Here is a 26,435-nt window from a genome sequence, read left to right as displayed (position 1 = left end):
ATATATATGTTATTATATCAATACAAGATATAATAAATATATTTTATATAATATTTCAATCTCAATAACTATTATTGGGATAAGAGAGATATATGATTCCTAAAACTCTACACATTGTAAGCACCCATTAGGGTGCTTATACAATTTATAATCTCATTCCATCGCGTCGCATCGCATGCGATATGGTCTGCGATGCGATGGGCGCCGTGCTAGTACACAAGTACCGACAATCCTTTTCTTTCTCTTTATTTCTTGTATGTATTTGTTGTCACCCCCATCTTTGTCCTTACTGTAATTTTACACAGCAATTATAACTGGGGATTCTCTAAACAACAAAATAAAATAAACTGGTGCAGAAGTGCTCCCCATTCACCTATCATCCCTTTTATTCGTCTCATACGAAGCTCCTGTGTTCTGGTGTGAGGGAGGCATCTTCTTTAAGGTAACTTCTGCAGGCTTCCACCCCTTTGGAGTGTTCAATACATGTGTATAGTGATTGTACATCTACCATTGCCCAACAGTAAGTGTCTTTCCATTCAAAGTTCTCCATTATGTTCAAGACTGTTGTCGTGTCTTTCAGATAAGAGGGTACATTTTTAACATATTTGTTAAGGAAGGAATCTATGCCCGCCACTATAGGTCTTCCAGGGCGGGTTTTACTCCAAGGGTTAAGGTCAAATATTTTAACAAAGGATGAATATCAATACCTGCTGAGATCAAACCCCATAACCCCCCATATTTAACTTTTTGCCAAAAACTCATAAATACCTGCAAAACTCGTCCGGAAGACCTATAGTGGCGGGCATAGATTGCTTAACCTCCAACCTGGCACAATATGTGGATGTCTTCCCTAACAAATATGTTAAAAATGTACCCTCTTATCTGAAAGACACGACAACAGTCTTGAACATAATGGAGAACTTTGAATGGAAAGACACTTACTGTTGGGCAATGGTAGATGTACAATCACTATACACATGTATTGAACACTCCAAAGGGGTGGAAGCCTGCAGAAGTTACCTTAAAGAAGATGCCTCCCTCACACCAGAACACAGAAGCTTCATATGTCACGTCATGCTTTTTTATCCTGCACCACAATTATTTTAAATTTCAAGACCAATTTTATTTACAACAGTGCAGGACAGCTATGGGGACTATTTTTGCACCAAGTTTTGCCAATCTTTTTATGGGACGCTGGGAAAATACGCACATTTATAACAACCACGTTTTCAAAAATAACGTCATACTCTATAAAAGATATATAGACGGTATTTTAATTATATGGGAATGAACTTTTATGAATTTTTAAAATACATGGAAAATAACGATATGAATTTACGGTTCACGTCCAACCTACAAAAGGAATCCATAGAATTTCTCGATTTGATTTTAGTGGGAGAAGGAAATGAAATAGTAACAAAGAACTTTATCAAAAGTGTGGACAAAAACAGCTACCTACACCACAAGAGTAACCACCTAAAAAGGTGGAAAAATACCATACTCACATGTCCACAGAATCAAACGTAACTGCAATAGACCAGAAGACAGTGAAGATCAAATAACATTATATAGACAGATTCAAAGAGAAGGAATATCCGACTTGTCTTACTGAGAAGGCCGCAGAAAGAACGAGGACCTTTAACCGTGAATCACAACTCACATATAAAAACAAAGACAATGAGAAGAAAGAATCCATGGCATTCATCACACCTTCAACAGACATGAAGACATCAAGAAATCAATACAAAATCATTGGGGATACTCCTGATGGACCCTATACTGAAAGAAATCCTGCCACCCAAACCGGACATTGCATATATGACATCCAAGAATCTGAAGGATCTAATGGCACCAAGCATGTTAAAAACGGTGACAACTTCTACAACAACACTACCCAAATGTACAGGGTCTTACAAATGTGGCAAATGCATTATATGCAAATACCTTCATCCTAACAGATAAGGGAAACAAAAATGAATTCAAAATTAAGAACTTCATGAACTGTAATTCCACCTCGGTTATTTATTTATTAGGGTGTAGTTGCGGAAAGAAATACGTGGGCAAAAGTAAACGTCCCTTGAAGATTAGGATACAGGAGCATTTAAGGAGCATAAAGCTATTGAGCACGTACACTTGGGCGAAAGAGGAGGCGATTTAGCGAATAAATTGTCTCAAAGGGAGATGTACTAGATATTCCAGCTCGGAACCTACATCCGAACGGCCTAAATGAAGGCTATGAAATTGCACCGTTTATGTAAAGGTCCTGTAAATCTTTGTTTTACTATCTGCCTTCCCTGTATTAAATTTTTATGTCTATACAATCTTTTAATCTCTATAATCTTACTATATGATCACTGTGGGATTTAGGTCTGAGACAGTTGCGTAACTACAGAGGGTGCAGTGGATGCAACTGCGGTACTTGTGTATTATATGGGCGCCCAATTTTTTTCATCGCATGCCACTACTTAAGGCATGCGATGCGATTTTTCATTGCAAAGACCTGATTTTTAATTGTATAGTCACCCATGGGTGATTTCATACACCACTATCCAACTACGCATGGAGTTGATTTTATATAGTGCGCTCGACACCGAGCCTGAAGCATAGTGAGCACAGCGAGCCCCGCGAGGGGACGCGGATTACTTTACATGTATTCTGTGTCCCCTCGTGGGGCGCGCTGCGCTCGCCACGCTTCGGGCTCGCTGCGCTCACCACACTATATAAAATCTACTCCGTGCATAGTTGGATAGTGGGTGTATGAAATCACCCATGGGTGACTATACAATTAAAAATCGGGTCTTTAGCGGAGCTACGACGGCAATGGAGTAGCACATACTGTGCTGAGCTCCTCCAAGAAATCCTGCTTTATATCCTGCTAACTTCCCCCCCCCGGGACGTGTACAACCTGCCTGCTGTTGTAGGATGGTGGGGTGCATATCTGAAGCACTTTTGAGAAGTCCGCAGGATCCTGACTTAGAGCCTTGGTGGAGTGGAGCTTGAGGCCGGGGACAGAACCGCGCCGCGTGACTGGCCGCCCTGCATCTATCTGCCGCATCAGTGTGTGCGACGGCCACCCAGACATTCGTCCAGCAGAAGCTTCCGAAGGACGCTGCCGGTGATCGACGGCGACCCCCCTCCTTCGTTCACATCACAGCTACCCTGCGGATCCCCAGGTCTCCCGCTCAGCCGCCATCTTGCCTCAGGAGTTGCCGGCGTGTTCGCGGCTGGGGAGGATCCAGGTGCGGACTCTGTTCCTGGGTCTCTGACTACATGGTGGGCTGTCATACTGCATCTACGGCTGATATCTGATATTTTGAGTATTCACTCTGCTATTAAACCTGCGTTCGCCTCTGCAGCGATCTACTGTGTTGGCCACTGCGATCTGCACAAACACTATTGCCACTATGGTCAGTGGCTTCCATCCTGTGTCTCCTCCTATGCCATATCATTGTTCAAATCCTCGCTGGGGTGAGTGAGACCATATAATACAGGCTTAGAGGCATTGTGGACAATAAATTCTATAGCTGCCAGTCACCTCTGCAAATAGTGGGGTGTGCTAGCCACCCCCGTCCATAGCTAGAGATCCCTCACGGCAGCCTTCTCTATCCTGTATTATCCAGAGTTCCTACTCTGTCCACATTGCTTATGGATATGGAAGCATCTATCAGTTACTCCTACAAGCTGTGCATACTTCTGCTGATAGGCTTCTCAGTAAGCTCACTGCTGTACAAGGGGACATTCTCTCTGCCTTCTGCTTACCTGCTAAATGTGATGTGGGAGATGAGGAAGATTTGCCCCAGGGCCACAATGCTTTGATCCCTACAGATGTCATACCCGCTTATACCCTGGACGAGTGCTCTCAAACGGACCTGGATTCTGGAGATACTTCAAATCCTTCAGCTATATGCTCACTCATGGATTTGGTCTGCATGAATATTCCTCATTTGCTCCTAAAGGAAGCCCCATGGTTTCTAAAATTGTTATATGCAGATCCTGGACTTACTCCTGAATGCTGGTACTCTTCTGGATGCTCTGTTACGGTTGCACTCCCCTTGAAGCTGCTGTATTATTTCTGTTGTCTCCACCAATTGCTCATGGGCTGGTCACTATATGTGATGTATGTTTTCATGTTTTCTACTATATGAGAAGGGGCCATACTATTGCTATGCTGCTACGTCTGAGAAGCTATGACACTTGGCCGGATTAAAAATAATGCTCTTTAATGTTTCTATTATTAGACTGACTTCCCGGCTACTGATGTCCATATGTCATTTCGGAGACGGAGGGCCCGGCCTGAGCAACATTTTGTCCAGACCAGTCTCTTTATTTCTATTCCTCCTGTCTACTTGTATTATCCCGTAAGGGGGGGGGGGGGGGGGGGGTGGTTGTTCATGTAATTGTTCTACTGCTCCAGTCTGATACGATGGATACTATCCTTAAATAATGTGTCCAAAACACTTTGATATCATTTGTCCGCTACCCAAGATAGTCCATCCTATTGCTATCCTTTTGTGGGGTGGGTGGGAGGTAGGGGTAAATTAGTTTTTTGTTAGGCATAGGTTAGCTGATAGCTAACAGCCGCTAATTTATTCCCTATTACAGAACTAAGGGTGGGTGGGGGGATATAGTTAGTTCAGTAGAAGGGGGGTAGTAGTGTTAAGGGATCCAAGTATACCTGGGTTGGGGTTAGGTCATACAGGGTGGGGGGTTATTGGGAGGTTTGCTTTTTGCTTTTATTTTTATTTTAGTTTTTGGTTGACACATCAGTATCAACAATATATTCTGATCACAGCCTGAATGGATGAATGGATATCCTGTTTTTAAAATGTACTAGGTGGGGTAGTACATTTCATTTATTGTAAGATTCATACTCCTTTATATCAAACACATACCCGAATGGCGCCTTCGGGTATTTCTACTGGTAAAACCTATACAGGATTTGCTATCTATATCTTACAACGGCTTCTCGTTTCTGTATATGCCTGCACTGTACTACGCTTGTATTTGGACGTGTACCACCTGTATACTGATGTGTTGTTTTTTCTTTTTTGTGTGTTGTCTTGTTTAAATTCTATATGCAAAATCAATAAAAATTATTGAATTTAAAAAAAAAATCGTGTCTTTACTATGAAAAATCGCATCGCATGAATTGTATGCAACTATATTGCATGTGATGCAATACAATGAAAAAATCGGGCGCCCAGATATTACACAAATACCGCAACTGCTATGGGGCCCGGCAATTTGGGAGCCCGAGGACCCAGGAGGCTATCCCCTGCACCTGTTTCAGTTTTTTTTCTTCCGTATTTTAATTTCAAATACTGTAGTATTCTTAGCCGTGCAGTGCTGGGACTGGAGCTGTCAGCTTTATTTCCGGGCAGGAGGCAGGGTGCAGAGTGCAAAACACCACACTAGAGGGCGCTGCTCCTTTCAATGTATTCAGCCGACAGTCACTGAGATGAACAGCGTGTAGCAGGTTTCTCCTGCACACGAGGAGCTGGGATGTCTGAAGGTGGCGAGAGAGCCTCTAATCTCAGGTAACTGGCTGGGGGTTTGAGGTCATGGGTAGCCTCCTTGCAATCTTCTGTTACTAACTGCCTGCGCCCCCCCCCCCCCCCCCCCCCCCCCCCCCCCCCCCCCCCCCTGCAATTTCCTATATCTGGCTGCCAACCCCAACCAAGTGACAGTCCCCCTTTCAATCCTCTGTATCTGTAAACTGATCCCCCTTTTTCTATGAGGCATGAACCTGTCAACCCCCCAATTGACAGCCTTCCCCCTAGTAGTGTCTCTCCTGCCAGCTATCCCTTCCCTCCCTCTCCCTGACACATTTTCTCTCCCAATAGCCTCTGTCTCACTCTCCCCTCCCCCCCTTAAGGGCATTATAGTGGCTGGGGTGGGGGGCCCTATCAAGATGTTTCTATGGGGCCCACAAACTTCTAGTTACGCCCCTGGTCTGAGAGGTTTAGTATACGACAAACAGTACAGTCATCCCATGCTGGCAATGCCCAATCCCGACCTATCTTGGTAGCCAAGTAGTGTTTGGGCCTGTCCAGTATCAGGACAGGTGACTACCTGAGAAAAACAGGTTCTGTAGTGTACAGACAACACGGACGCTGGTATATTCTCACTCCTATTCCACATACTAACCCTATCCTCTATATATCCTATCTTCACATATATATCACCCTGTTTTATTATAACCCACTCTTTAAACATAATATTCTTAGATATTTGTATACCTAAATATAATAAATAAAAAACAATTATTCTTTTTTGTATTTCATCACCGTATTAATAATGTATAAAAATAATATATATTCACTAAAGTCTTCTTAATATAGATAATCTCTTATTATTATAATTTTTGTCCTTTATTGTTCTTATAGATATTAAATGATGTCACTAGTAAATAAGGTATTTTATATATGCAGAATTATCTCCACAACTGAACACTAATTGATTTCTTGCCCTCATCCTTTATATGTATATCCATCACCTTGGAAACCCTGGAGCGCACAGCCCATGAACAAAGGGAAACAGAATATCATCCCAAAAGTCTGTGCATACTTCATATGAACCCAGTAAATGGCCGATTCCCTCTCATGAAACATGAACTACCACCAACAAAATGGCCGCCGAACGGAGTCAATTATGGACCTGGCTCTAGCAAACAGCAAAATAGATGGAGGACAGCCGCGGTAACCAATAGCTATTCCCACACGCACAGCGTCAAGAACAGGGCAAACCCAGCAATCTAGGAGCCGGAAGAGGGGAACATAATCCAGCTTCACATAGAACTTCTGCCAAAGGGTGGCGGAAGCTCATAGTCATACAGCGCACTCAGACACAGGAAGCAGGGCAAAAGTGATGCTCGCCCTGCCGGAAGTGGGGAATAGTATCCCCGGACTTTTAAACTTAGGGCCAGATGTATCAAGCTTCACAAAGTGATAAAATGGAGAGTGATAAACAAACAGCCAATCAGCTCCTACCTGTCATTTTTCAAACCCAGCCTGTAACATCACAGGTAGGAGTTGGCTGTTTATTACTCTCCATTTTATCACTTTGTGAAGCTTGACACATCTGGCCCTTAGTGTTCTGCTACATTATTTTACTAAACTTAAATACTGTTGTATATATGCCACTGATTAAACATTAGTTGCCTTAAACTATATAATGGTTTTGTAGGTAAGTTTTACTAATTACCTAAAATGGGCGCATCCCACAGGATGTGACCTCATAATCAAGTATAACAATTACATGTAGTATAAATAGAGGTCCAGGCACATCTATCCCTCACCCCTTGATTAAGTCAAATAGACAAAACGTGTTGGTTCTGCTGCTGACTCTTCCACTAGATAACTTATTCTCTTACACATTTTTAAAGTAATAGGAATTTTTTGTCTCTTTTTTATAAAGTAATTTTATAAAGGCTACTGTATATATATTTTTTCTATGTATTTGTTTCACTGTTTGTATTATTGAAAATCCCGTACTGTGATTTCGGCATGTTCAGTCGCTGAACCCCTATTCTTTGTTTCTAATTTCTGAAAAACGCCATTCACCAGGGTGTTAATATTTGGGGGATAGATTGATCTTTATGAATTCTCATGGGTAATATAGGTTCCAATCTCTCTTCCTGCCTTAGGTAAAACTTTTATAATGGCATCAGAAAAATAGGTTGGGAGGGTCCCTTGGTCCATGATAGAATTAAAACAGGCCACCAATGGCTTAACAATATGTATTCCATTAACTTGTAGAACTCATTTGAGTAGCCATCTGGGCCAAGTGCTTTGGCCAATTTTAATTGCCCAATAGCCCAAGAGACTTCCTCAGTAGTAATAGGGGCCGTCAAAGATTGTTTCAAAAAACCTGTAAAAGGGGGAGAATGTCCCAAAATAAAAGAGATGAAGAAGAGGTAGAGGGTTGAGAGGAACCACCTACGCCCATTGACTCATCTGGGAAGGCCTAAGGAGGTAAATATAGTTGTTCATAATAGTCCTTCGAGACCACAGCTATTTGGTCGTCTGATTCGGTAATAGAACCATCCCTCTTTAACAAGGGGTGAATTACTGTACGTTGTCTAGAACCCTGTAGAAAGTTAGTAAGCATTGATCCCACTTTATTCCCAAATTTATAAAATTTGGAGTTTGTATTGAAAAGGTATTTGTCTGCCTGAATCTGTAAATATTCATCAAAATGCACCTAATAAGCAGTTCTAGCTTCCCTGGAAGGGTTTTGTTTAAAGGATTGAAATGCATCAGACAATTGAGTTTTGTAATTCAATGTATTTGGAATTCTGCTGCTTTTTAAGCCTGGAGACATAGGCGATAATTTCACCCCTAAACAAAGCCTTGGCAGCTTGCCAAAACAAAGCCGAGTCGAAGGTTGTTTCAATAGGGTTATCAGTACAATATCTTTGCCAAGTCTCCAAAAGCTTATCTCACAGGCCTTGGGAAAGATGTGACGGGAACTTGCAAAGAAAGAGGTGGGAGGAAAGAGAGGGTTGTCAACGCAAAGTTAACCAGTATGTGTCCCGGAGATATAGTATATTGTATATATGAGAACAAAGCCGAGAGTTCTTATAATTTAGCTCATCCGGGATGTTTGTTACAATAGGCATTATGGCTGTATTCCCAGGCTTCCTCCACTTGGAGGGAGCTAGCAAGCTCTAGATGGAAAATCCAGGATAAGGGGAAGTTTTCACCTGCTGTCTGGCATATACAGTATCCACACTTTTTTTTCATGTGATATATGCATATACCATTGAATTTTATGCTTAATAAATTAATTTTGAATAATAATCAATATACTTAATTTTGCGCTCTCTTAATTTATCATGTCTTTAATCCACTAAATAATTAACCAAATTACTATTGGGGGCTGCATAATCTAAGTTTTTGCGGTATTTACATGGATTTTTAAATGTACAATTTATATTATAAATATTTGAGTATAGATATTGCACCTGATTGTTTGTTAAATATTGTTCTTTCTTCGGGCTGCACCCACTCTGTGGAATGCCCTCCCAAGCACAATAAGACTCCTCCAGTCTCCAAACCTATAAGCGTTCCCTGAAAACTCACCTTTTCAGGCAAGTTTATCAAATTCCAGAACCAGCCACTTAACCTTCATATACAGTACCGTTCCTATCTAATCACATCCCCACTGTACAGGCCACACATATCCTCTGTCCTATCCAATCACATCCCCACTGTACAGACCACACATATCCTCTCCTATCCAATCATATCCCCACTGTACAGGCCACACCTATCCTCTGCCCTATCCAATCACATCCCCACTGTACAGACCACACCTATCCTCTGTCCTATCCAATCACATCCCCACTGTACACACCACACATATCCTCTGTCCTATCCAATCACATCCCCACTGTACAGACCACACATATCCTCTGTCCTATCCAATCACATCCCCACTGTACAGACCACACATATCCTCTCCTATCCAATCACATCCCACTGTACAGACCACACATATCCTCTCCTATCCTATCACATCCCCACTGTACAGGCCACACATATCCTCTGTCCTATCCTATCACATCCCCACTGTACAGACCACACATATCCTCTGTCCTATCCAATCACATCCCCACTGTACAGGCCACACATATCCTCTGTCCTATCCTATCACATCCCCACTGTACAGACCACACATATCCTCTCCTATCCAATCACATCCCCACTGTACAGACCACACATATCCTCTGTCCTATCCAATCACATCCCAACTGTACAGACCACACATATCCTTTGTCCTATCCAATCACATCCCCACTGTACAGTCCACACATATCCTCTGTCCTATCCAATCACATCCCCACTCTACAGACCACACATACAGTATCCTCTCCTATCCAATCACATCCCCACTGTACAGGCCACACCTATCCTCTGTCCTATCCAATCACATCCCACTGTACAGACCACACATATCCTTTGTCCTATCCAATCACATCCCCACTGTACAGACCACACCTATCCTCTCCTATCCAATCACATCCCCGCCACAGACCACACCTATCCTCTCCTATCCACACCTATCCTCTGCCCTATCCAATCACATCCCCACTGTACAGACCACACCTATCCTCTGTCCTATCCAATCACATCCCCACTGTACACACCACACATATCCTCTGTCCTATCCAATCACATCCCCACTGTACAGACCACACATATCCTCTGTCCTATCCAATCACATCCCCATTGTACAGACCACACATATCCTCTCCTATCCAATCACATCCCCACTGTACAGGCCACACATATCCTCTCCTATCCAATCACATCCCACTGTACAGACCACACATATCCTCTCCTATCCAATCACATCCCCACTGTACAGGCCACACATATCCTCTGTCCTATCCTATCACATCCCCACTGTACAGACCACACATATCCTCTGTCCTATCCAATCACATCCCCACTGTACAGGCCACACATATCCTCTGTCCTATCCTATCACATCCCCACTGTACAGACCACACATATCCTCTCCTATCCAATCACATCCCCACTGTACAGACCACACATATCCTCTGTCCTATCCAATCACATCCCCACTGTACAGACCACACATATCCTTTGTCCTATCCAATCACATCCCCACTGTACAGTCCACACATATCCTCTGTCCTATCCAATCACATCCCCACTCTACAGACCACACATACAGTATCCTCTCCTATCCAATCACATCCCCACTGTACAGGCCACACCTATCCTCTGTCCTATCCAATCACATCCCACTGTACAGACCACACATATCCTTTGTCCTATCCAATCACATCCCCACTGTACAGACCACACCTATCCTCTCCTATCCAATCACATCCCCACTGTACAGGCCACACCTATCCTCTGTCCTATCCAATCACATCCCCACTGTACAGACCACACATATCCTTTGTCCTATCCAATCACATCCCCACTGTACAGACCACACATATCCTCTCCTATCCAATCACATCCCCACTGTACAGACCACACATATCCTCTCCTATCCAATCACATCCCCACTGTACAGACCACACATATCCTCTCCTATCCAATCACATCCGCACTGTACAGACCACACATATCCTCTGTCCTATTCAATCACATCCCCACTGTACAGGCCACACATATCCTCTGTCCTATCCAATCACATCCCCACTGTACAGACCACACATATCCTCTCCTATCCAATCACATCCCCACTGTACAGACCACACATATCCTCTCCTATCCAATCACATCCCCACTGTACAGGCCACACATATCCTCTCCTATCCAATCACATCCCCACTGTACAGACCACACATATCCTCTCCTATCCAATCACATCCCCACTGTACAGACCACACATATCCTCTGTCCTGTCCAATCACATCCCACTGTACAGACCACACATATCCTCTCCTATCCAATCACATCCCCACTGTACAGGCCACACATATCCTCTGTCCTATCCAATCACATCCCCACTGTACAGACCACACATATCCTCTGTCCTATCCAATCACATCCGCACTGTACAGACCACACATATCCTCTCCTATCCAATCACATCCCCACTGTACAGACCACACATATCCTCTGTCCTATCCAATCACATCCCCACTGTACAGACCACACATATCCTCTGTCCTATCCAATCACATCCGCACTGTACAGACCACACATATCCTCTGTCCTGTCCAATCACATCCCACTGTACAGACCACACATATCCTCTGTCCTATCCAATCACATCCCCACTGTACAGACCACACATATCCTCTGTCCTATCCAATCACATCCCCACTGTACAGACCACACATATCCTCTCCTATCCAATCACATCCCCACTGTACAGACCACACATATCCTCTCCTATCCAATCACATCCCCACTGTACAGACCACACATATCCTCTGTCCTATCCAATCACATCCCCACTGTACAGACCACACATATCCTCTCCTATCCAATCACATCCCCACTGTACAGACCACACATATCCTCTCCTATCCAATCACATCCCCACTGTACAGGCCACACATATCCTCTCCTATCCAATCCCATCCCCACTGTACAGACCACACATATCCTCTCCTATACAATCACATCCCCACTGTACAGACCACACATATCCTCTCCTATCCAATCACATCCCCACTGTACAGACCACACATATCCTCTCCAATCACATCCCCACTGTACAGGCCACACATATCCTCTCCTATCCAATCACATCCCCACTGTACGGACCACACATATCCTCTGTCCTATCCAATCACATCCCCACTGTACGGACCACACATATCCTCTGTCCTATCCAATCACATCCCCACTGTACAGACCACACATATCCTCTGTCCTATCCAATCACATCCCCACTGTACAGACCACACATATCCTCTCCTATCCAATCACTACCCACTGTACAGGCCACACATATCCTCTGTCCTATCCAATCACATCCCCACTGTACAGACCACACATATCCTCTGTCCTATCCAATCACATCCCCACTGTACGGACCACACATATCCTCTGTCCTATCCAATCACATCCCCACTGTACAGACCACACATATCCTCTGTCCTATCCAATCACATCCCCACTGTACAGACCACACATATCCTCTGTCCTATCCAATCACATCCCCACTGTACAGGCCACACATATCCTCTCCTATCCAATCACATCCCCACTGTACAGGTCACACATATCCTCTCCTATCCAATCACATCCCCCCTGTACAGACCACACATATCCTCTCCTATCCAATCACATCCCACTGTACAGACCACACATATCCTCTGTCCTATCCAATCACATCCCCACTGTACAGGCCACACATATCCTCTGTCCTATCCAATCACATCCCCACTGTACAGGCCACACACATCCTCTGTACTATCCAATCACATCCCCACTGTACAGACCACACATATCCTCTGTCCTATCCAATCACATCCCCACTGTACAGACCACACATATCCTCTCCTATCCAATCACATCCCCACTGTACAGTCCACACATATCCTCTGTCCTATCCTATCACATCCCCACTGTATAGGCCACACATATCTCTATCCTGCTTGACCCCTGGCCAAACTGCTGGGTCACCATATATTACAGCACATCAGGAACCTTTGCATTCTGGTGGAATTAATGTAATAAATAATACAGTATCTATTCTTATGTATCAATACCTATTTCCCTATAGATTGTATGCTTGCGAGCAGGGCCCTCCTACCTTTTGACTGTCTGTAAATACCCTGTTTGTTGTATCACTGTCTCCTTTTGTAAAGCTCAACAGAATATACTGCAATTCATAAGAAACTGTCAATAAATAATAAAATAAATAACTAAAACCTGACCCTAATCCTAACCACAGCCTGACCCTAATCACAGCCTAATGCTAACCATAACCACAGCCTAACTCTAACCACAGCCTGACCCTAATCCTAACCACAGCCTACCACTAACCCAAACTGCTGCCTAAATCTTACCACAGCCTGGCCCTAACTGCTGCATAACCCATACCACAGCCTAACATAGGCGAATTTAGAAATATGGTAATGGGTGGTCCCAGATCCAGACAATGAAGAAGGGCGGAAAAAAAAGAGTTAACTGTCACAGGGACAGTTTAACGGGCGCGACCTTTTGGGCTCCTTACTCAAATGAAGCAGCAGCTGATTGTGAATGAAGAAGGGCCGAGTTGAGGGCCGCAGGGGTCACAGCTATTACAGGCGGCAGGGGGCACGGAAACACAAATAAGGTAGGGAAACTCAGTCTGCGGCGGCTGCTGCAGCGGCTTTCAGCATCCGGGTCTCTCAGCGCCCAGCTTCCCCTAGTTATGGCGGCGGCCCTGGCCAGGCCAAGTACATACCGGCCCGGGGAGCATGATGCCCCAACTCGCCACTGGCTCCGTCCCCGTCGCTATCTTTCTTTATTCAATACTCCTGTAAACCAGGAGCTTGCGGCCAGCAGCCAACCAGGAGCGGCATTAGTGGTATTCGTGGCCGCTCCTGATTGTATCGGTCCATGGGTATCGGGGACGGAGGCGAGCTGCTTGTTTGCAATGCGTTAGTTAGCCAGTGATTATACAGCCGGGCAGCATACAGCCCTTTTCTGCCCGGCTGTCATTTCTTTAAATTGCGGCGGCCGGTGGTCTAATGGGTGGTCCGGTGCACCCCTGGACCACCCCATAGATTCGCCTATGCAGCCTAACGCTAACCCTAACCCCAACCTAACTGTAACCACAGCCTTACCCTAGCCAAAGCCTGACCCTAACCTGTTGGCATTGTACTATTGTGCGTCGCCACAAGGGGTGTGAGCAGTGCTGCATGGGTGTGACAAGGGGAGGGGCGGTGAGCAAGAACAGGGGTCTTGCATTGTCACTATCCTCACCACCAATGGTTGCCTTTAGTAACTAGGTGACGAGCAACCATGCCCGATGCGTGGTGAGCAAAGTGTGGCGAGCAAAGCAAGCATGGGAGGGTGGGTTCTGTTCTCTTCTTCTGACCTTACTCCTCCCCCTGTCCTGCCCTGTCACAAGACAGGTTCTTTAGCCTACTTAGTTATAGATCTAACTTGTTCATCTCTGCACCTCACTCCCTCCTTACATTCCTTATTCCCTCCTTGCACCTCTGTACCTCACTCCCTCCTTGCAACCCTCACCCCTCCTAGCACCCCTGTACCTCACTCCCTCCTTGCACCCCTGAATCTCACTGCCTCCGTGCACCCCTGTACCTCACTCCCTCCTTCAACCTCTCGCTGCTTCTTGCATTCCACACTCCCTCCTTGCACCTCTGCACCTGCCTTCTTCATTATTGCTTTGTTATATTGCCTACCTGCCTTTAAGCCCCCTGAAATAGTCATTTTTGAGACTTGCATTTTTGCATGATTTTGCATTTTTTGGCATTAAACTGTAGTTGCCATTCTCTTGACCATTCCTCTAATCTACCTAGATCATCAATCATTTGTTTTACCCCTCCTGGTGTGTCTACCCTGTTGCATACCTTTGTGTCATCTGCAAAAAAGGCACATTTTACCCTCAATTCCATTTGCAATATCACCAATCTCTTATATATTTAGCCAGATCTGTCACTCATCCCCTGTGTATATAACGTTCCCGCCCAGCAGGATACACAAACCTGCCCCCCCCAGGGAAAAGTGTTCTATGTGTATAACGTTCTACACACCCCACCCCCTGGACATCACCTCCCCCCGCCCTGCCAGGGCTACAGTACACGCCCACCATTCACCATTACTCCACAGCCACCATCCACCATTACTCCTGCACCCCCCCCCCCTCTGCCAGCAACCCCCCCCCCCTCCCCGGACACCCGCGACCCCCCTCCCGCGATTCGCGGGTCCCCCTCGACCCCCCCTCCCGTGATTCGCGGGCCCCCCGCGACCCCCCTCCCGTGAATCGTGGCACCCCCTGTGACCCCCCCTCCCCTGATTCAGGGCACCCCCAATTCACGGACCCCCACGACCCCCCCTCCAGCGATTTGTGGACCCCCTTCCAGCGATTCAAGGCCCCCCCACACCCCCTCCCACAATTTGCAGACCCCGCTAATCGCTGCAGGTTCCCCCACTGCCAGAAGTGTCCCCACGGTCCTCTGCACCAGCGCCACAACTTTTATCAATGTATTGCCCACATACCACTACTATTATACAGCCTCCTGCTCTCATACATCCGCTTACTCCCTCCCAGTGCGAGGAGACGCTCACCCACTGCCGGGAGCTGCATTTCAAATCATCGATGGTTTATGGCCGATGTTGAATACTTTTGCCATCGATGTGGGAGGACCAGATGGTTTCCCTACATCAATGGCAAAGGTGAACCGAGCAACTTTCAAATTTTTTTAAGGTGCCGGGACACGGAGCATAGCTCCGCCCCCCCCACACCCGGAAGTCCCGCCACCTAGTTCTGATTGACCCATGGCCTGTTCAGTCAGATATAATGGATGACCATCGATAGCTACAACAATCGATGGTTATCCAAGTAATATGTTACTACTATCGATGGCATGGTGCAAAATCGCCATCAATGCCAACCATCAATGGCGTCTGCACCAATGCCCATCCCTACTCTGCAACAGCCAAAAACCTTTACTACCCCTCATGCCCACACATCTCTATCACTGCCCTGCCTCCTGTTCTCCTGCCCCGTAACTTCCACCAGTGGGGACCCGCTCACCCTGTGGTGCCCACATTCCCCTATTATGCTTTACCACCGAGCCTCCTGCTCTCATGCACCCTAACTCCCACCCAGTAGGAGGAGACACTGACTCAGGGCCATCGTCCTGTACTCCTGTGCTGCCACGCTGGACCCTCACCCACTGGCAGAAGTTAGACAGTGTCCCCCACCCTTCTCTTTAGTCCCCCTTATGCCCACACACCCCTATGACTACCCAGCCTCCTGTTTTCCTGTGTCGTGACCTCTGCCAGTGGGGAGCCGCTGACCCAAAAACACCCTTCTATACTATTGCACACACACACCTAAACAACACGCACACAACCCCCCCCCCCCACACCCACAAATGTCAATGTACCCTCCACACTATCAATGTACATCTTACTCTGTAACCGCTTTTTAATTTAACAAAACAATACACACCCCCTTCCACATCATATGCTCTCTATTTAACACATTTCACCTATAACTGAAGTTGCAATACAGGCATCTTTCATACAATTCTAACCATATTTCTCATATACAAACGTTCACAAATTAAGGGGGCGCAGCCCCTCACGACGGTGTGAAGAGCGCCCATAGGGCGCGATGAATCACTGTCACACCAGGGGGCTTAGTCGACAAGACTGAGACCTCTGGTGGGGACCTGGACCGGTACCTGAACCGGGGAGGTTGGAGAGGACCCTTGCGCATGGAGTGCGCGACAGTGCACCCAGAGCCAATAAGCAGTCAGAGGTAAAATACAACCGGAGTTTATTTGCAGATGGTTGTAGTATAACAGACAGTAAAGCATGCAGGATAAATGACAGAGTTCATGCAGATTGCAATACTTTACAGATGTGATGATATGTGGGATCGATGGTGGAACATCGGATGTGAAGACTGTGGGTCCGGAATGACGGACGGAAGACTTGAGCTTGACTGTGGGTCCGGAATGACGGACGGAAGCTTGGCATGGAGATCCGGAATATCGGACTATCGATGATGATGTGGGAACATCGGATCCGGGTATCGGATATGGAAGCAGACTGTGGGTCCGGAATGACGGACGGGAGATGAGACTGTGGGTCCGGAATGACGGACGGAAGCAGGAGATCCGGAATATCGGACTATCGATGGAACATCGATGGTGGATGATGCTGGAGCATCGGAAGGACCAGAGTCCCGGAGCTAGGCTTGGTCGCTGGGCTGAAGAGGCAGGATCACAGGCGATAGAATAACCTGGACTTCACAGGAGATGGAACAACCTGGAACACACTGCAGCATGGAAGACAACACCAGCATAGAAATACACTTGCACGGAGACAAGGACAGCTGACCATACACTGGAGACAACTGAAGCACTAGCAATGGTTCTGAGAGCTCCCAGCATACTTATCCCCACTGGGTGGCCAGGATTGGCCGAGGAAGTATGACAGGGAGATCAGAACCAACAGGATTGGACAGCACAGACATGTGACTGGAAAGAACATGGCAGCCCCCATTTCTGCTATGGCGGGAAAGTGTGTTTGTGCACACCATGCTGGATACTGGGAGCAATGGCGGCGGACAGGTGGATTGCCGTGCACTGGGGACTGTCACTGGGAGACAGGACGCCGGCAGGGATGACGTCTGGACCGCAAGCTGAACCTGCGGAGGCACTTAGCCGGTAGGAAAGTCTGTCTGAGAGCTCGGATCGTGACAGCACCTGCCCCTTTAAGGGTGGCCCCAGGACACCTTTTAGGCTTGCGGGGAAACTTGGAGTGGAACGCCCGGATGAGTCTGGGAGCATGGACATCGATGGCATTGGTCCATGATCGCTCTTCGGGGCCGTAGCCCTTCCAATCGATCAGATATTGCAGACGACCATATCGGATGCGAGAGTCCAAGATCTTACTGACCTCATATTTTGTTCCACGCTGGGTGCAAACCTTAGAAGCCTTGGGGAGCTTGGAATGAAAGTGATTCAAGACCAGCGGCTTGAGCAGCGAAATGTGGAATGTAGCTGGCACTTTCAAATAGGGCGGCAACTTGAGCTTGTAAGCTACTGGATTGACGACTCGCTCAACTGGGAAAGGACCAATATATCGGGGAGCGAACTTCATCGATGGCACTCTCAATCGAAGATTCTTAGTTGACAACCAGACACGATCTCCTGGACGGAGGGCTGGCACAGCTCTGCGTTTCCTGTCGGCAAATTTTTTGTACCTGCTTGAAGCCTTCAGAAGTGAAGAACGAATGAGCTTCCAGGATTTGACAAATTGCCGGATGGTCGTGTCGACCGCTGGAACAGAGGACACAGGTTGCAGAGTGAAGTCAGGAACTCGAGGATGAAACCCATAATTGGCAAGGAATGGAGTGACATTTGATGAAGAATGATATTGGTTATTATGGCAGAACTCTGCCCATGGAAGTAGTTGAGCCCAGTCATCTTGGGAAGAAGAGACATATGTGCGGAGAAATGCTTCAAGGTCCTGATTCACCCTCTCCGTTTGGCCATTGGTTTGAGGGTGGTAGGCTGTGGAAAACTTTAACTTGATTTGAAGCAGGGAGCACAGGCTTCGCCAGAACTTGGCTACGAATTGGACTCCTCTATCGGAGATGATTTCAAGAGGCAGCCCATGAAGCTTGAATATCTCTTTGATGAAGAGCTGGGACAGCTTGGAAGCTGACGGAAGACCGGTGAGGGGAACGAAGTGAGCCATCTTGGTGAACCGATCAACAATCACCCAGATGGTGGTGAACTTGTCAGACTCTGGAAGATCAGTTACAAAGTCCATAGAGATATGCGTCCAAGGACGATGTGGCACTGACAGTGGCAACAATTGCCCAGGAGGAGACTGACGACTGGTCTTGTGCTGAGCACATTTAGCACAAGAGGAAACAAAGTCCTGTACGTCCTGTTTGAGGGACGGCCACCAATAGGACCTGGTGATAAACTCGTAAGTTTTCTGAATGCCTGCATGGCCAGCGAATTTTGAAGAATGCGCCCAACAGAGCAACTTCTTTCTTAGAGCTGGCTTTACATATCTTTTCCCTGTAGGGGGCGTGAGATTTGAAACTCTCGTTGCGGAGAATGCCACTGGATCAATAATAAAGTGTTGATGTGTGGACTTAGACTCACTTTCTTGCTCCCATGAGCGGGAAAGGGCATCAGCTTTTCGGTTTTGTGTCCCTGGACAGAACGACAGCTTGAAACGGAACCTGGAAAAGAAAAGTGTCCATCTGGCTTGACGGGGATTTAAACATTGAGCAGACTTGAGATACAGAAGATTCTTGTGGTCTGTGATAATTGTGATCTCACGAACAGCGCCCTCTAGAAGATATCTCCATTCTTCTAATGCCAACTTGATGGCGAGGAGCTCTTGATCGCCGATGGCATAGTTACGCTCTGCAGGCAGGAACTTACGGGAGTAGAACCCACAGGGATGAAGACGACCATCGGGCGCTTTCTGCGAGAGGACTGCCTCGACACCCACGGAGGAGGCATCAACCTCGAGAATAAAGGGCAAGGTGGTATCAGGTTGTCTTAAAACAGGAGCGGAAGTGAACCTCTGTTTCAACAGATGGAAGGCTTCGATGGCTTCTGCCGGCCACTTCGCTGGATTAGACCCCTTTTTAGTCAAGGCAGTGATGGGAGCCACAATAGAAGAGAAGTTACAAATGAATTTTCTGTAATAATTGGCAAAACCCAGGAAACGTTGAATACCTTTCAGCGAAGAGGGAATTGGCCAATCTTGGATGGCCTGCAGTTTTCCTGGATCCATTTGAAGACCAGAACCGGAGACAATGTACCCTAGGAAGGGTATAGACTTCACCTCGAAGACACACTTCTCCAGTTTACAGTAGAGATGATTAGCTCGCAGCCGGGACAGAACCTCTTTGACCCAATAACGATGTTCAGTGATGTTATTGGCGTAGATTAAAATGTCATCGAGATATACAACTACATGACGATACAGAATGTCCCGAAAAATCTCATTGACATAGTGCTGGAACACGGCTGGGGCATTGCTGAGCCCAAAGGGCATGACGAGGTACTCATAGTGGCCGTCTCTGGTATTAAACGCCGTCTTCCACTCGTCGCCCTCTCGTATGCGGATGAGATTGTATGCACCCCTCAGATCGAGTTTCGTAAAGATGGTTGCACCGCTGACACGGTCAAACAGCTCGGTGATGAGGGGCAACGGATATCGGTTCTTTACTGTAATGTCATTGAGGCCGCGATAATCAATGCAGGGACGTAGGCCTCCATCCTTCTTCTTGACGAAGAAGAATCCTGCGCCAGCAGGAGAAGTCGAAGGACGGATGAATCCCTTTGCCAGATTTTCCTTGATGTAATTGGTCATGGCTTGAGTCTCTGGAAGAGAGAGAGGATAGGTTCTACCTCTGGGTGGTTCTTTGCCTGGGATAAGTTCGATAGGGCAATCCCACGGTCTGTGAGGAGGTAGGACATCAGCGCCAGACTTGCTGAATACATCTGAGTACTCTTGGTAGGGAAGAGGCGGAAGGTCTGCTGCATCGGCTGAAGAATGACGAGCTGGGAGTACCTTTTGGAGACAGGTACCGGAGCAGGAAGGATCCCAGGAAAGGATTTCCGATGTCTTCCAATCAAGACGAGGATTGTGAAGACGGAGCCAGGGTAAACCCAGAACCAGAGCATGAGTGGCTCGGGGTAAAACCAGGAAGGACAAAAGTTCAGTGTGCAGGACTCCCACTTTTACTGTAAGTGGTAAAGTTCTGCGGGAGATTGTCGCATCAGGAATCCTACTGCCATCCACAGCAGTAAGGAAGACAGTCTTGGAAAGATTTTCAGTGGGCAACCCCCACTTGCGGACCAGTTCTGCAGTAACGAAGTTGCCAGCGGCACCGGAATCAAGAAGTGCGGAGACAGTCTTGAAATGCTGACCAACTTGTAGGGAAACTGGAAGGACACAATCAGTTGCTGATGGAGAGGACTTAATTACTCCTAGCCTACCCTCTCCTTGACGGGCTAGGAGGAGGAGTTTTCCTGACGCTTTGGGCATGCAGAAATTTGATGTGCAGGATCGGCACAATACAGGCAGAGCTGTGCCAACCGTCGACGTCGACGTTCTCCTGGAGACAAACGGAAACGGTTTATCTCCATTGGTTCTTCTTTGGAATGGACCGCAGGAGCAGTGGGTAAAGAAGGCGGAGGAGTTGGCACTTTAACTGGAGCGCTCTTGTGACGTTCTATAGCCCTTTCTCGGAAGCGTAGGTCTACTTTGACACACAATGAAATAAGGTCACTTAGACCTGAAGGTAAGTCTCTGGTAGCGAGTTCATCCTTAATACGATCGGATAGGCCATGCCAGAAAGCTGCGTATAAGGCCCCATCACACCAGGAGAGTTCAGACGCCAGAATCTGGAACTGGACCAGATATTGCCCGACGGAGCGGGATCCCTGTCTGAGACGGAGGAGTTCAGTGGAGGCAGATGCTGATCACCCAGGCTCATCGAAGATACGCCGGAATGTTGACACGAAGTCCTTGTAATTGGACAGGATGGCATCAGATCTTTCCCATAAGGGAGACGCCCATTCTAACGCTGCTCCACACAGGAGGGAGATGATGTAGGCGATCTTGACCCTTTCAGTAGGGAAGTTACTGGGTTGCAGCTCGAAGTGAATCTCACACTGATTGAGAAAACCTCGACAGGTCTTGGGGTTCCCATCATACTTGGTGGGGACAGACAGATGAAGGCGAGGTGCAGCAGCCATTACAGGAGGATGAACGGGACTTGGAAGTTCTCTGACAGGCTCAGGGCCACTGAGAGTGGTCTGTAGCTTATCCAGCCGGGAAGACAGATCTTGCAGACAATGAATCACTTGGCTCTGCGCAGCCTCTTGCTGATCCAAGCGAACAGCCAGTTGCTGTACAGGGCTGGGTGGAGAAGCTTGGTTTGCGGCTGGATCCATTTGGCTAGTGCTTACTGTCACACCAGGGGGCTTAGTCGACAAGACTGAGACCTCTGGTGGGGACCTGGACCGGTACCTGAACCGGGGAGGTTGGAGAGGACCCTTGCGCATGGAGTGCGCGACAGTGCACCCAGAGCCAATAAGCAGTCAGAGGTAAAATACAACCGGAGTTTATTTGCAGATGGTTGTAGTATAACAGACAGTAAAGCATGCAGGATAAATGACAGAGTTCATGCAGATTGCAATACTTTACAGATGTGATGATATGTGGGATCGATGGTGGAACATCGGATGTGAAGACTGTGGGTCCGGAATGACGGACGGAAGACTTGAGCTTGACTGTGGGTCCGGAATGACGGACGGAAGCTTGGCTTGGAGATCCGGAATATCGGACTATCGATGATGATGTGGGAACATCGGATCCGGGTATCGGATATGGAAGCAGACTGTGGGTCCGGAATGACGGACGGGAGATGAGACTGTGGGTCCGGAATGACGGACGGAAGCAGGAGATCCGGAATATCGGACTATCGATGGAACATCGATGGTGGATGGTGCTGGAGCATCGGAAGGACCAGAGTCCCGGAGCTAGGCTTGGTCGCTGGGCTGAAGAGGCAGGATCACAGGCGATAGAATAACCTGGACTTCACAGGAGATGGAACAACCTGGAACACACTGCAGCATGGAAGACAACACCAGCATAGAAATACACTTGCACGGAGACAAGGACAGCTGACCATACACTGGAGACAACTGAAGCACTAGCAATGGTTCTGAGAGCTCCCAGCATACTTATCCCCACTGGGTGGCCAGGATTGGCCGAGGAAGTATGACAGGGAGATCAGAACCAACAGGATTGGACAGCACAGACATGTGACTGGAAAGAACATGGCAGCCCCCATGTCTGCTATGGCGGGAAAGTGTGTTTGTGCACACCATGCTGGATACTGGGAGCAATGGCGGCGGACAGGTGGATTGCCGTGCACTGGGGACTGTCACTGGGAGACAGGACGCCGGCAGGGATGGCGTCTGGACCGCAAGCTGAACCTGCGGAGGCACTTAGCCGGTAGGAAAGTCTGTCTGAGAGCTCGGATTGTGACAATCACCTAGTAAAGATATTAAAAAGCATTGGTCCAAGTACAGATCCCTGGTGTACTCCACTTGTAACCTTTCCCTCCTTTGACTGTACTCCGTTTACTACAACTCTCTGTTTTCTGTCCTGCAACCATGCTCTTATCCATTCAACTATCTTAGAATCCAATCCCAAGCTTTCAAGTTTATTTAACAGTCTGCGATGTGGGACAGTGTCAAAAGCTTTACTAAAGTCTAGATAAGCTACATCTACAGCCCCACCTTGATCTATTACTTTAGTCACCCAGTCAAAAAAGTCAATAAGATTTGTTTGACATGATCTTCCCCCAGTAAACCCATGCTGTATCGGATCCTGTAAATTGCTGGTTTTGAGATATTTTACAACTCTTTGTTTTAAGAGTGTTTCCATCAATTTACAGATGTAAGGCTCACTGGTCGATAGTTGCTTTCGCTGTTTACATTCGCTGTTTCCCAGTCCTCTGGGATTACTCCAGTAGCTAGTGACTGGTTGAATAATTCTGTTATTGGTTTTACCAGCTCCCCTTTAAGCTCTTTTAGTACCCTTGGATGTATCCCATCTGGCCCCATTGATTTATCCACTTTCAGTTTTGAGAGTTCTGTGAGGACTTTCTCCTCTGTAAATGTACTTGTCCCTCCCTCAGTTTTCTGACTATACTTGCAACTTAACTGTGGCCCCTTCCCATCTCTTTCAGCAGTGAATACTGGGCAGAAATAATTATTAATATTATCTGCTATTACGTTGTCCCCCCAATAAGACTTCCACTCTCTGTCTTCTGTCTTATTATTCCACTCACTCTCTCCTTTCATTCATCACCCCGGCATCTCACTTTCTCAGACATCATTTAGTACAAAAGTTTCCTCATTCCCCTCAAAAACATCATTCTTCCCTTAGCACAGAATGCCCCCGCCTCTCTCGGACAGTTCATCATTCTCCCCCCTGGCCTGATATAGATCCCTCCCTGCATCAGGCTGGGCAACTCTGCAGGCAGCCACTCAGTTCTCTGGCCTGGTCTCCTGGCCAGCCCCGGGCTGTATGCACTCCCTGGGCGGGATTCTCTAAACCAGAAATGCGGTACAAACCCCCTTATCAGGGTTTTTACCGCATTTCTGGATTCTCTTACCCCCCTCTGCAGTGTCAGCACTGCGAAGGGAGTCGCCAGCAAAAGCTGGTGATTACCTGCAGAAGCCTATGGGCTTCTTACCCCAGCCCAGTGTAAGGGATCCATCGCGGATCCCTCCCAGTATGCCCTGGCTCCGTCCCCGGGGTATAACAGTCTTCTGAGCTCCTCTCAGCCAGCCAGGTAGAACTGAAGCAGCAGGCCTGGGGGAGAAGCAGGTGGAGCACTCAGCAACATAGGGGCGTGGCTAAATGAGAAACTGGCTAGACTAGTCCAAGTCTGGACTGAAGTTGCCGAGGGATGGGGCACACAACCTCCATGCCACTTTATTAAATCTGCATCTAATTCTGGCAGAGGTTCCCTGTGCTAAGGACCCCACCCTGAGCTGCTTCACACTGTGACATCCAGGCAGATATCTGCCTATGAGGAGGAGGAGGCTTCAGGCAAATAAGTCACACCAGTCAATGGGGCCCTCTGTCAGTGGCCCATTTTACACCCCTGAGTCTGCTGGTTATTCCTGCAGCTGCTGCTCCTCCTTGGCTCTAATGTGACTTGGATTCACTGCTACTGCTGCTGCCTAGTTATCGTTCAGCCCCACTGCTCAGCACAGCTGACTGAGATCTCTGAGAATGCACAGCCCCTTTAGCTCCACCCACCACTAGCCGCATCAGTCAGCCCATCCCCACAGCAGATATACCAGAAGCTGGCTGACTGTTCTGACTTGCCCCACACGTGTCTCTGATAGCTCCTCCATCTTCTTACCCCCCCTACTGGCTGCTTCCCTTTTTTCCGCCGCCAGTCACATAATACAGCCCAGCCAGCTCAGTGTGCAGGCTCTTTGGCGGCCGCAGACAGCTGTAGCAGGCTAGTTATTCCTGTCTCCAGCTGCACAGCAGATACTGTGGGCCTATTTTGAGTGACTGGCCTGGAGCTGTAGCTCCACCCGGCCCATTGTTAATCTGGCCCGGGCATTGTGACTTTTTACATAACATCTTGACATGTTAATTTTCCGGTGGTCATTTTATGAATGAGGACATTTTGGCTAAAAACTAATCGCATAGTTGAGGAACCAGAAATATAAGCCAATATCTTAAGTAAATTGAAAACATAAAACACAATGACTTCTACATTTTTATATATAAATGAAGACAAATTTCCTATTGGTACTTCAAGTTCTTACCATGGGTTCTAAGTACCAGTCGGCTGAGGAGATGTCCGGCCGTGATGTGGTGGATACTTCCAAAATGTATGCAGAGTAAATGGGAACACGAGCTATGCGGTGATACAGGGTGGCATAATGATATGCCCCCTGCAGGCGCTGACAGATATTGACGGTACTATTGGAGGCAAGTCCCAATGGTTCCTGTCCCTCATAGAAGAAGCTCCGACATTGTGGGACCTGTGAGAAGTGTTGTAGCTCCTCACCACTTCCCCCAGAGAACAGAACAAAAAGAACAAGCGATAACTTTAGGAAAGACATTGTGCCAATAAAGGGTTTCTAAGCAGAAAGCTATTCATATACTTTCTGATAGCGTACGTCATGGAGAAACCACCAGATGATCAAACAGAGCTGATTCCCACCACCTTCAACTGATCTATAGTGCGTATAAAGGTGACAGAGCTCATCCTCACCACCCTCTGCTGATCCATAGTGCGTATAAAGGTTACAGACCTCATCCTCACCACCCTCAGCTGATCCATAGTGCGTATAAAGGTTACAGACCTCATCCTCACCACCCTCAGCTGATCCATAGTGCGTATAAAGGTGACAGAGCTCATCCTCACCACCCTCTGCTGATCCATAGTGCGTATAGAGGTGACAGACCTCATTCTCACCACCCTCCACTGATCCATAGTGCGTATAGAGGTGACAGACCTCATCCTCACCACCCTCCACTGATCCATAGTGCGTATAGAGGTGACAGAGCTCATTCTCACCACCCTCCGCTGATCCATAGTGCGTATAGAGGTGACAGACCTCATCCTCACCACCCTCCACTGATCTATAGTGCGTATACAGGTGACAGACCTCATCCTCACCACCCTCCACTGATCCATAGTGCGTATAGAGGTGACAGATC

The 26,435-nt window shown here is 47.3% G+C and overlaps 1 protein-coding gene across 1 annotated transcript in view; it reads right to left on the bottom strand.

Moving 5' to 3' along the window:
* The window catches only part of LOC146079825 (endonuclease domain-containing 1 protein-like), a 62,972-nt gene extending 37,138 nt beyond the window's left edge, over nucleotides 1-25,834 (bottom strand). Inside the window, exon 1 of the mRNA XM_083186464.1 lies at nucleotides 25,535-25,834. Within this exon, the coding sequence (XP_083042590.1) occupies nucleotides 25,535-25,834 (300 nt within the window). The remainder of the gene's footprint in view (nucleotides 1-25,534) is intronic.
* Between the last annotated feature and the right edge of the window lie 601 nt (nucleotides 25,835-26,435).

Source organism: Crinia signifera, chromosome 5 (assembly GCF_055691185.1).
Source record: "Crinia signifera chromosome 5, ASM5569118v1, whole genome shotgun sequence".
NCBI lineage: Eukaryota > Metazoa > Chordata > Amphibia > Anura > Myobatrachidae > Crinia > Crinia signifera.
The sequence above is the reverse complement of the archived record's forward strand: the minus strand, read 5'-3'. Positions and strand labels throughout refer to the sequence as shown.